This window comes from Armigeres subalbatus, chromosome 2, assembly GCF_024139115.2.
Source record: "Armigeres subalbatus isolate Guangzhou_Male chromosome 2, GZ_Asu_2, whole genome shotgun sequence".
Classification (NCBI taxonomy): domain Eukaryota; kingdom Metazoa; phylum Arthropoda; class Insecta; order Diptera; family Culicidae; genus Armigeres; species Armigeres subalbatus.
In genome coordinates this window covers 247,645,853-247,658,907 of record NC_085140.1, presented here as the reverse complement: position 1 = coordinate 247,658,907, position 13,055 = coordinate 247,645,853, and the positions used below count along the sequence as shown (strand labels likewise).

At 39.6% G+C, this 13,055-nt stretch overlaps 2 protein-coding genes across 8 annotated transcripts in view; one reads left to right on the top strand and one right to left on the bottom strand.

The window, feature by feature from the left end:
• Nucleotides 1-13,055, top strand: part of LOC134212042 (phospholipid-transporting ATPase VD) — a 270,366-nt gene that overhangs the window by 192,295 nt on the left and 65,016 nt on the right. The gene's annotated exons all lie outside the window — the stretch shown is intronic.
• Nucleotides 10,991-12,876, bottom strand: LOC134216143 (uncharacterized). Its single transcript, XM_062695116.1, has 3 exons — nucleotides 12,832-12,876; nucleotides 11,496-12,770; nucleotides 10,991-11,432 (listed from the first exon to the last, which is right to left on the bottom strand). Exons 1-3 carry the CDS (start codon nucleotides 12,865-12,867, stop codon nucleotides 11,238-11,240), a joined length of 1,506 nt encoding a protein of 501 aa, XP_062551100.1. The 5' UTR covers nucleotides 12,868-12,876; the 3' UTR covers nucleotides 10,991-11,237.

Here is a 13,055-nt window from a genome sequence, read left to right as displayed (position 1 = left end):
TTGCACGCTGTTCATCTTGCATTATTATTCCTATAGCATATCTTGTATCTTTTATTGGTCTGTTTATTGCAGTGTAAAAGATTGACGGTAGATACAATTCGGTGGTTCAGCATTGTCTAGGTGTTGTCGGGCCATTTGGTTGAACGCCATTTGGCGGAATAGTTGAAAAAATCCTTTAATTGTGAGTAGTGAAAAGTGAATAATGATAGATGAGTAGTGAGGATTACATGAAGTGTACAGCGAGAAGTGAAAAATGAGACATGCCTCACATCTCATATGAAATAAGACGTGAGAAGTGAATTAAGAAATGAAAAGTAAAAAGTGAGAAGGGAAAAGTTACAAATGAGAAATGACAAGTGAGGAGAGAGAATTAGAGTAATAAAAAATAAAAAGAGAAAGGTTTTAGTGAGAAGTGAAAACTAAAACGTGAGCCGCGAGAAGTGAGAAATGAGAAGTAAAAAGTGACGACTGTGAAGTGCAAAGTGAAAAGCAATAAGTTAGAAAAAGTGAAAAGTGAGAAGTAAAAAATGAAAAGATAAAATTTACAAGAGAAGTGAAGTCAGAAGTAAGAAGTAAGGAGTGAGAATTATTTCTTCTCCTTTCATCCCTATTCTTAATCTTCCCTTTTTCTCTAATTTTTATTGTTTATCTTCTCTTCGTCCTTATTATTTCTCTTCCTTTCTTCCGTCTTCCTTCTTTCTTATTTCTTCTTCCTACATCATTCATCCATATTCTTAGTCTTCCCTTTTTGCCTTTCTCGTACAACAAAGTTGTACCGAAAGGCTATCATTTCACTCTGAAAACGAACTTTTTACAGGAACATCTGATAGTAAAGTTTCTTATACCATTCGACTCAGTTTGATTAATCGAGATGATGTCTGTGTGTGTGTATGTTTGTGTGTCTGTATGGTCACTTTTTCAACCTCAAAAACTCACACGATTTTCATGTACTTAGACTTAACTGATTTTATCGCAACAAGTTGCATTCCGCAGAGCCACTCTTCCAATTACATGCTATTTAATTTCATCAAGATTGATCAATGCGTTCGCAGCTGACAATGAAAATGGTTTAGGCAGTTTTCCATTTTTTCCCATATAAACGGGACTACGAGCATTGAGCAGCTACCATGCTAAAATATAAATTACGTTCGCTTGATGGGTTAGAATCCTCGCTACGGCAATATCGATAACGCTAACGCAACGAGCAAAGCTTTTCAAAGCTTGCAATGTGGAACGTGTTGAACACGAAAACTAATCGACGAACAACGCACGCGCTTTAAAGTTGAGAGCGGACTCGATGTTGATTATTGCCATTATACTTTATCGGAGCATTCGCAACAACACAGTTGTAAGTTTAATCGTTGGCAACAGAAATTTTACTCGATAACGACACGATTCAAGGGCAAATTTGAATATAGTTTTCGTTTTATACATCTCCTCATTTCCATATTATATTATGTATGCGGTTTTGCTAGTCTTCTATTTATATTTAGGAATCGTTCAAAAATGGCATCGTTGCCTTGGCGAAAGGGGGTGGGGGTGTCGTTGGTTGAATAATCTTAAATGTATTTAACGTCATATTTAAGTCGGCCTTGAGAATTATTGGCTTAATTTTTAAAATGTTCGTGTACATTTCACTCCGAAATCGAATCTTTTATAGAACTATTGGAGACCCATGATGTTATATACCAACCCGACCAGTTAGTCATAACAATTATATCTATGTGTTACAAATAACAATACTTGAAATAATTTTGTTATAAATTCTTTGTCAAAAATAGATGAAAGAAAATTTCACGATCGTCATAACTTGATTATACCATAATGTATTATGCTTATTTTACAGAAAGACAAAATTGCCAACATTTTTGGTAGATAGGAATTGAAAAAAAACGAAGTTACCACCTTCAGTATATCTTGATTTAATCGAGAAAGGCATCGTCACCGCTAGGTGAATTAATTTGGGTTTTTTCTTATTCTTATCATTTATCTTCTCTTCTTAATTTTCTTTTCTCTTCCCTTCCTTCTTTCTTTTTTCTTTTTTCTTCCTTCGTACGTCTTCAACTCTATTCTTACTCTTCTTTTTTCTCTAATTCTTATTATTTCTCTTCTTCCTCATTCTTTTTCTTCTCTTCTTCTTTTTTTCTTCTTTCTGGCTTATATCTCACCACTCACTTATCACTTCTCAACACCTTGCTTCTCACTTCCCAATTATCATTTCTCACTTTTCACTTTTCGCTTCCCATATAACATTCTCATATATCACATCTCACTACTCACTACTCACTTCTCAATTGTCACTGCACACATCATACCAATCAGCAGTGTTGGTTTAATCATACTCAAATCTCAATCATCGAGGCTTCATGAACGAGCTAACTCGCTTGTGCTTCTGTTGGGACAGAATCGCATCGCTTCGCTCACTCGCCGAAAAATGATTTCGCTCTAAAAAGCGTCAAAACGCAATCGAAGCGTACGTTTTGTTTACATATGGATTTTATTAGTCATGGTTTAAGTAAAAAAAAGTTAAGCATTCAACAATGAAAAGCACGTAAAAATCATGCAATGATGCAATGCAAATCGCGATTCGAATCATGGGTGATTCTCTGGGCCATGTTTCTGATGGGATTTGACTCACGCATGATTTGAATCGCCGATGAGATTTGAGAATTTGAGATATTACCAACACTGCTAATCAGTACTTCCATTTTTCACTATTCTGTACTAATTCGATCATCTAATTTCTTACTTCTCAGTTCTTACTTATCACTATTCGATTCTCACTTCGAACATCTCACTTTTCACATCACTTACTAAGGAAACAAATTTCAACTAATCGTTTGGCTATGCCAAATGCCCCTCAACCGTCTAGGTCTCGTGCCCGGAGTTGACTACCGCTTTTGTAGTTATTTTGGTACGCCGATACAAACTCGTGGCTAACGCTGTCTTCTCTCGACGGATTTTCGAAACCTTTCAATTAAGGGGATTTTGATCCACTTTGATCCCATACAATAACAACATTGTCGTTAAATTTCATAATAGAAAGTTGTACTAATCAACTTCGGCATTCTTTCTATCCACGAATCCTCACGAAAGTTTTACAGGAAACGATTAATGTACAAATTCTCGAATGTCATTCTGGAAAAACTTCCAGCAAAGAAATAGGTGATGTCTTATAATCACTAACCAATTTTATAATTTAAACAGTAGTGCTAATGTGGTACTGTTAATTTACATAGTAAATTAGGATAAAATATTCAAATCCAATGTAATTCCAAATCATCCAACAATATTGGTTAAATTTGAATTGTAGAAGTGGGAAAACATAGATATATTATTCTTACAAAGTAAAATTTAACTGTGTATACGTTACGCAGGCGTGTACTTCTTCTTATTGGCATTACATCCCCACACTGGGACAGATCCGCTTCGCAGCTTAGTGTCCATTAAGCACTTCCACAGTTATTAACTGCGAGGTTTCTAAGCCAGGTTACCATTTTTGCATTCGTATATCATGAGGCTAGCACGATGATACTTTTATACCCAGGGAAGTCGAGACAATTTCCAATCCGAAAATTGTCTAGACTGGCACCGGGAATCGAACCCCGCCACCCTCACATAGTCTTGCTTTGTAGCCGCGCGTCTTACCGCACGGATAAGGACGGCGCAGGCGTGTTTCGTATTATGCAAATTTACATTTTTTCTCATTTGTTTCATACTAACAATTGATATTGATTGAGGAACGTATAGATAAAGGTACAAAAAATAATCTCAGAAAAGCAAAAACGTAAAATTAAAAGGAATTCCATTTTTTTTCTGTAGAAGCTATGTAGCAAATGTGAGCATGTTTTGAGACACTAATAGACCTCTTATTCACCACATGCATATGTGCGTATGTGGTCCCCAGAGGTCCCCTGAGCATAATGTATCCATTTTACTTGCCACACAAGAAACATACTCATGCAATAGTGGGCATGGAAAAGCTTTCAATTGATAACTGAGAAAATGCTAATAGATGCTAATAGTTGGAATGTAGAACCACTGAAGAAGAAGAAGATTTGTTAAACAAGATTATTTTACAAAATTAGGCATCCATAAGTCTAAATACATGTTATTATTGAACGTTATTGAGTTTCTTTCAGATCTTTGACCGTATTAATTAATCGAACTGTAAGGAAATTACGAGTATACTACCAGCGTTACGAAAGTTACTAATCATGTTACAATAGCTATTTAATCCGACAAGCGCCTGATAGATAGGCACCTTGACAATTATACTGGGTTTCAATTCTTTTTAATGACAGACCCACGTTTCAGCTGTTTTGTATTCAAAATTACTTGAGTTGTATAATTATGTTTGTCAGTAAATACATAGCAATAACATCCCATAAATAAATCATAGCAAGAAGAGGGTAGTTGAAAGAGCCACATCATTACAACACCGCACTACATAATAGCTTGGCATTTAACACACCATTATCATCGTTAAACTTTGAAGTCCTCCCAATGCACCACATTGCATTAGCAACAAACGAGAAAATCTACCCGCGCGCCACAATCTAGTGACAACCAGTTAGTGCACCGAATTGGAAGCATGAACCTACTCTCGTCATATTGTACTTCATCACTTCGTTCACTTTTATGGCTTTATGGGTTCTATTTTTGCGCCGAGCTGTAATTCATCCCGATACTATCGCCACCGCGATTGGAATGGGACGTTTTGTGTTGAGGTGCGGTCCTTTTTGTGGAACAGCTGTTAGTACAATTGTGAAGTACATATTTCCAAACGGTTTCGCTAATTAGTTTGTGCTGTAAATGAAGATTCTTTTGCTGTTATGCGAATCGAATAGCACTGAACGGCATGTGGTGTACTGTGGCAAATTTACATATTTGTTATACGGCAAACAGTCTCCAAGCAATAAAATTTAGCTTCCCAAGCATTTCCTATGGGAGTAGAACGATTTACGAACATATGTCACGGAAAATTGTAAATTACCCACGTCAGCGAGGGTTGGTTCATGAAACTAGCCTCTGGGTGTAGTCAGTCCCGGTGAGATAAGTCGTTAAACTTGATAACCGAGGCAATAGCAGGTAATCCGGAATATGACGATAAGATAGCGGTTTATCAGTGCTGTTGATATTGCAGAAGTTATAACCATAGTTATCGTTTAACGGCCTTAACTGCGGAGGTACTTAATTTGTTTTTGATTTTCGATTTGCTTGAATATTCATGAATGAGAATTGCTTTGAAGGGACTCCACAATAATGATGTGTAATGTTTGCAGCGGTTTTAAACAATTTCCAGAGAGAAAACAATGATATTTGACCATAAAATTAGAAACATTTAGTTTTGAATAGTTTCGTCGATGATGAATTGAACAATCCGCTGTGAATCGAGAGTAATTTGAAACTCAAACAACATGTGCGGAAGAGTTAAGTTAGGAAAATATTGCGAGTGTCAGACTATTCTTGTATAAAATCTTGTATATAAACAATCTTGCAAGGTTTGATGCAAGAAATGGAAGCTTTTTATATAGACACCGTATTGAAATAATACAAAATTGTCAGACTTTAATACAATAATTGTATTAAAATATTCAGAATTTGTATATGCCAACATTTTATACAGATTATGTGAGGTTTTAATACAGAAGTGTATTGGTTGTGTGATAGTTTTGAAAATTTGGCCTCATCAGTACCCGCTAAGCTGCGGAAGTCCTGCGGAGGTCCCTCATAGCTTAGTAGTTAGTACATTTTCTGTATTAAATCTTTCACATGTGCTTTTGAACAACTCGAATTTGATAGAGATAGAAAATTTACTAATATTTTCTTATGCAATCGAATCTACGAATCCAACGGAAAATGTTACAGAGCTATACATTTGTTTAGCCGCACACAAATTATTGTAGCTTCAAAAATAAGTTAATTGTTTTGTTACTTTTGTTGATTTGGGATACAACTTATTTATTCTCGTCTATCCATTGCCCAATATATTAAAATTACATCATTTGGATGTTTCTGCATACATTCTTCCATATAAACTTTCAACGAGTTTAGCACTGCCCAAAAGTTGACCGATTTGGCTGAAATTTTGTCCAGAGCATCAGGGCATCAAATAGAGCCGAATAAGAGGGCGGCCCATCAAAAAAAATTGAACAAAGTTTTTCCCATACTAATTTGAGCCACCCTATAGAGTCATCTTTTTTGCTTTAGTATCGTTCGTTAAATAAAGAACTCGTCTACACCCAACCAGCGGATAGCAGAGAACCTTACAAAACTGAAAGTTTTGACAAATACAAATTCGGAAGGTTTAATACAATACATTGTATTGTCAAGATTTTATACATAAATTGTAAGGTTTGTTTTTTTGGTGTACTCTTTGTTTGTATTCTGTTGTGCTGCAACAGAAGAGCTTATCTAGGATTTTTTTTTCAAATAGGCGTAACTGTATTTGACCTTGAAATTTAGAATGGCTAATACTCTCCCAATTCAGCACTTTTCGTACAACTGACGTTACTGCGAGATCGATCGGAATTTAAAAACACAAAACACAAAATTTCACCAAAATAGTAAGAATGAAGAGCACAATCAACGTTTCTAAAACCAGGTAACCAGGCCAGAATCAATTACAAGTTCCTAGTTATCTACTTTTACTTTATTTATATCTTGTCTTATTCCAGACAAATGCTTTTTGCCTTTCTCAAACAACAAAGTTGTACTCCAAAAACGAACTTTTGATATAAGCTCCGGAGACCCATATTGTTATATACCAATCGACTCAGCTCGACGAACTGAGGTGATGTCTGTATGTGTTTATTTATTTATTATCAGACTAAGGCCGGAGTGGCCTGTGCTGCACATAAAAGACTTCTCCATTCAGCTCATCCATGGCTGCACTTCGCCAACCACGCAGTCTGCGGAGGGTCCGCAAATCGTCCTCCACCTGATCGATCCACCTTGCCCGCTGTGTACCTCGCCTTCTTATTCCCGTCGGATCGTTGTCGAGAACCATTTTCACCGGATTACTGTCCGACATTCTGGCTACGTGCCCGGCCCACTGCAGTCTTCCGATTTTCGCGGTGTGAACGATGGATGGTTGTCCCAACAGCTGATGCAACTCGTGGTTAATTCGCCTCCTCCACGTACCGTCCGCCATCTGCACCCCACCATAGATGGTACGCAACACTTTCCTTTCAAAAACTCCCAGTGCGCGTTGGTTCTCCACGAGCATCGTCCAGGTCTCGTGTCCGTAGAGAACTACCGGTCTTATAAGCGTTTTGTAGATAGTCAGTTTGGTACGGCGGCGAACTCTATTCGATCGGAGCGTCTTACGGAGTCCAAAGTACGTACGATTTCCAGCCACTATGTGCCTCCGAATTTCTCTGCTGGTATCGTTATCGGCGGTCACCAGTGAGCCCAAGTACACGAATTCTTCAACCACCTTGATTTCGTCACCACCGATAGAATTTCGTGGTGGGTGGCTTACATTGACCTCTCTTGGGCCTTTTCCTATCATGTACTTAGTCTTCGACGTGTTGATGACTAGTCCAATTCGTTTAGCTTCGCTTTTCAGTCTGATGTAGGCTTCCTCCATCCTCTCAAAGTTACGTGCCATGATATCAATGTCGTCGGCGAAACCAAATAACTGGACGGACTTCGTGAAAATCGTACCACTCGTGTCAATCCCTGCCCTTCGTATTACTCCCTCCAAAGCGACGTTGAATAGCAGACACGAAAGACCATCACCTTGCCATAACCCTCTACGCGTTTCGAAGGGACTCGAGAATGCCCCTGAAACTCGAACTACGCATATCACCCGATCCATCGTCGCCTTGATCAACCGTATCAGTTTATCCGGAAATCCGTTTTCGTGCATTAGCTATGCGGCTTTGAAGTCGATAAATAGATGATGTGTGGGCACGTTGTATTCGCGGCATTTCTGCAATACCTGTCGTATGGCGAACACCTGGTCTGTGGTAGAGCGTTCACCCATAAATCCCGTCTGGTACTGCCCCACGAACTTTCATGCAATTGGTGTTAGTCAGCGGCATAAAATTTGGGAGAGTACCTTGTAGGCGGCGTTCAGCAATGTGATTGCGCGGTAGTTGCTTCAATCCAGCTTATCGCCCTTTCTGTAGATAGGACACACGACACCATCCACTCCTGCGGCAGAACCTCATCCTCCCAAACCTTGGTAATCACCCAGTGCAGCGCTCTAGCCAGTGCTTCACCACCGTGTTTAAACAGCTCTTCTGGTAGTTGGTCAACTCCAGGGGCTTTGGTGTTTTTCAGCCGGCCGATCTCCTTCTGGGTTTCCTGGAGATTCGGAGCCGGAAGTCGCATGTCCTGCGCGCGTGCTCCTAGGTTCATTACCATACTGGTGTCTGGTGTCCTCATGCTAGGAGCTGGATCGAACGAATCGAGGCGGTTCAACGAAAATTCGTTCGCATAGCTCTGCGAAATCTGCCGTGGCGTGATGCACCCATTCTACCGCCATACGAACATCGCTGCATGCTGCTCGGAATCGAAACATTGGAGAAAAGAAGGACCACGATACAAGCAGTCTTCGTTGCAAAAATACTGACCGGCGGGATCGATGCCCCTGCTATTCTAGCTGAATTGTATATTTATGTTCCAGAACGACCTCTACGACGCAGAAATTTCCTGTATCTCGCTCCTCGTAATAGCCGTTATGGTCAGCATGATCCAATAAGGTTTATGGCTTCGCGTTTCAACGATGCATTTAGGTTTTTCGAGTTTGATGAGGGAGCTTCTATATTTGCTAACCAGTTAAGGCTGCGAATGTGAAGTCGCGCGGAAAACAACAGATGCTGTAGAATATGAATGTAGATTTTTTTATAGTAATTGACTGTTTTGTAAGTTTCTGTGACTATTTTGTAGACATGTGTGAATAGCTGTTAGTAAACTTCATTAAGACTATAAGTCAGATAGAGGTAACAATAAAATAAATAAATACCGCTACTGTTGTCTGCCATATCGCCATTCAGGTGCTCTTCGTAGTGCTGCCGCCACCTTTGGATCACCTCACGCTCGTTTGTAAGAAGGTTCCCGTTTATGTCCTTACACATATCGGGCTGTGGCACGTGGCCCTTACGTGAACGGTTCAACTTCTCATAGAACTTTCGTGCGTTATTAGCGCGGTACAGTTCCTTCGTCTCTTCACGGTCTCGATCTTCCTGTTGGCGCTTTTTCCTCCGGAAAATCGAGTTGTCTGTATGTGTGTATGTGTACAAATTTTGTAGACACACTTTTTGGAACTTAGCATTGTCCGAATTACTTGCAACAGGTTTCATTCGACGGGGAATCCCATTATTTGCTATTGAAAATTGATCAGATCAGACTATGGGATCAGAAGCTATGGCCAAAATACTATTTTTATGCCGATTCCCGGTGCCGGTCTAGGCAATTTTCGGCTTGGAAATTGTCTCGACTTCTCTGGGCATAAAAGTATCATCGTGTTAGCCTCATGATATACGAATGCAGAGATGGTAACTTGGCTTAGAAACCTCGCAGTTAATAACTGTGGTAGTACTCAATCAGCACTAAGCTGCGAGGCGGCGATGTCCCAGTGGGGGATGTAATGCAACTGAAGAAGAAGAAGATATTTTTTTTGTATTTTTTTGCACGAGAAAGGCACCAACACCGTTAGGTGGATTAATCAGGGTTTTTTTATCTACTTATTCAGGAAGAAAGCATAGACACCATTTGAATGCAAACATTAGGGAAGATCCATAAAGTACGTCACGCGAAGATGACTATGTTCAATCCCTTCCCCATATATCACGCTTACTGTATTAACCCTTTCAGGAAACCTTTTTTACATGGATCTAACGAGGTATTTTTCACTGCATCCTGTCGGGAATAACAAAAAATGAATTGAAATATATTTCTCAGATGCCTTAGGCCAATACAAACAGCAAGTATATCTAGAAATGAAATGTCCTAGGATGAGAAATACATCAATCCAGGTCCATTTAGCTGATACGATTTCACTCATTACTTTTACAAACTACTACAGACCCTTTTGGAGCTGGAGTTCAGAACATGCTATCTACCCGATCAACCAAGTCCTTAATGATGTAACCGTACATCGCTAAATATCTCAGCAAGTTTTTGATCTGAAAAGTTTTCATCCATTACTTGTACAGTGGACCCACCATGAATTGATGTTCTATGAATCACACGGAATACAGAATCAAGGTAGGCTCGTAAAGAAAATGACAGTTCAAAAGTGACGTGATTGCTATCGCAGTATGAACGAGTGCAAAAGAAGGCTAAATCGTAGAGCGTTGGCTTGCTTCGTCCCGAGCAGCGATAGCAATGACGTCAATTGTTTACTATGAAAATACTGTGCCTGGCGATAGTGCCTTGTTTTTGTATGCCGTGTATGAATCCTATTCGACTCATAAAATATGACATTATACAAATATTTCCACGATTACTCTGATGGTCCCTCGAAACATTTTCCAAGGAACTCCTGTTCCACATCTCGATATATCCTTGAGTCATTAGCGCCTCACGGAGGAAGTAATCGCAAAACAATTATAAATATTTTGCTAAAGAGAGAGGGGATCTATCCCGAATGGCATTCATTTTTTTACGCATAAGGGCACGGCAGGTATTTCTGTTCATCGTCATAGGGGCTTAAACTAACGAAAGCAACGCCCATTATTGGCTAAAACTCCACTATAGCAGAACGTTTCTCCTGAGCTTACGATTTAGTACGGTAGAGTTTGGCTGAAAAGTGGTTCTCGAGACTATGACGAGAAGACGAAAATGTCTGCCTTAATCCTACTGCAATGTAGCAAAAGTGGTTTTTGTTTTTCTTTTATCCAGTAGGGAATTTCCGGTCTACAAAATATGTTCTCTTGGACTTGCATGTTTTGTGATTACTTTCCAAATCTTATCATTTTTAGCAGTTTTTTATTCATTACCAAACTTTTTCATTCAACCGGGTTTTCTTATCGTAAATGACTTGTATAAACCAATCTAACAGATTAATGTGAAACTAAGCCCCCATGCCTTGCAAACGAATTCAAAGAAATATGCTTGTAACTCTTTTATCGAACCGTGGCCAATATCAAAGATAAAGTGCTTTTATGATCCATTTTCGGCGCATAGGTTGTGTGATGACAGACCCAAACTCAAAAGTCGAGTCAGTTTATTGCTTCTCTTATCAAATTTCGGCGAAAAAAAAAACATGTCGACTGCCCTTATCAGTAACCTCTAATGCAACCAAAATACCCATTCGAAGCCGAAATGACCATCGCCGACAGGTCGACACTCTTCAGGGTCAAACACATAACGACACGATTCTGCCGGCTGTTGAAGTTGGATACCAACTGGCCGAAAATGCTGTAACTGTCAGCCAGTGCCGGCTGATGCACGTCCACATTGCCCGATGGAGTTTCCTAAAACAAAATTAGAAAAAAAGTTTCATATCATGATTTACAATTGAATTACGATTGCATTACTGCCAGAAGTTTGAGAGCTGCCGTTTTTCTAACACTTGTGGCACTATTCGATTTCACGCCACTGATTGCGCTGGTCCATAAGCTGACGTAGTACAAACGATCAGCAAGAAGTTTGTTCAGAAGAGCTATCTGTTCGTTGGAGACCGATGCAGGGTCCACCAAATTTAGACAGGATCCCATGGTTGGAATGTTCGAGGCAAGTGAATTGACCATTGGAGTCAGATGAGTACTGACGCAGTTTGTTGCTTTTGATGGGAGATTCATTATTGCATTATTCAGGGTTTGGTACGCATTGAAAATGATATCTTTGGCAGCTGTTTGAACTGAATCTGTCACCATGTACGCAACGCTGTTGAACTTTTCATCAGAGTTGGGCTGCAGGACGCTCATGAAGTATTTGTAGAAATAGGTCAACTCACTCGTAATTGATACAATGATTGTGGCATTCGCTTTTATTACATCGTCGGTAAAAGCATCGATCTGTTCATTAAATTTATCCACGACGGTTGACAATTGATTGACTGAATCAGAGATGTTCGTAACGAAACTCGTTCCAACATTTGTAATGCTATTGTAAGAACTGCTGAGAGAATCATGCAGTGAGGCGAAAGCAGTAGTTAACGTCGCTGTGTAAGTATCCATAAAATCATTGACCGTTATGATGGTTGACACCACGTCACTCATTTGACCTTTCAAAATATTCATCTGATAGCTGAACGCATCCAGTGCCCCAATCAAATTAGCCAATTCATACTTATTGAGCACGCTGTAGATTGAACTCGGCGTGATTTGTTCGTTCGATCTGATGTCCTCAATCGCTTCCTCGTACGTGGCCATGGTCGAGGACAAATCCTGTACGATAGATTGAATTCCATTGAACTGCGTCTTAATTTCCTCTCCCCTAGTCGAAGAAAATGCCGTCACCTTGCTGTTGTGCTTGTTAACGGTGTCGAAAAATGCCTGCGCCGCGTCAAGTGATATGAAGATACGGTCGAACAGAAATGTCGAAAACGTCGCTTTGTCCGTGGCAGATTCCGCAATTGCGCGTGCGAAATTATCGATGGGTCCCACTACGCCATCGTAGAGAGAGATTATTCCCTGGGCGGCACCGTTTAGCGTTGATGTGCTAAGTGGCAGGCTGCCGTTCAGTTTCGTTATGGAGGGGTTCAGCGCCGCGAAAGGTTTCGTGATGGCCAGGGCTGCAGTTGAGATGTCCGTTTCCGTTTTGAACCCGCCTTGGACGTTCAGACCAAAGAAGGGCACTGCCAAAATGATCTTTGGATGATTGTTGATTATTATTGTTATTATGATGTTTGGTATTCTGTCACCAAATTACCTTGACATATCCTATGAAAAGCAAAAGATAAAGCATAGTTCTAGTTCAAACGTCGAATGAATACTGACTGCCAGATTCTCAGAAATATTGAACCAATTTCTTCCAATGTAAACATTTCAATGTTTGAACAAATGATGTTAAGGCGTATTGAATGAAACGTTCAACACGTCCCGAGTCATTCGAAACGTGGATTAAATACTTTTGAATTGCTTTAGTGTCTTCAG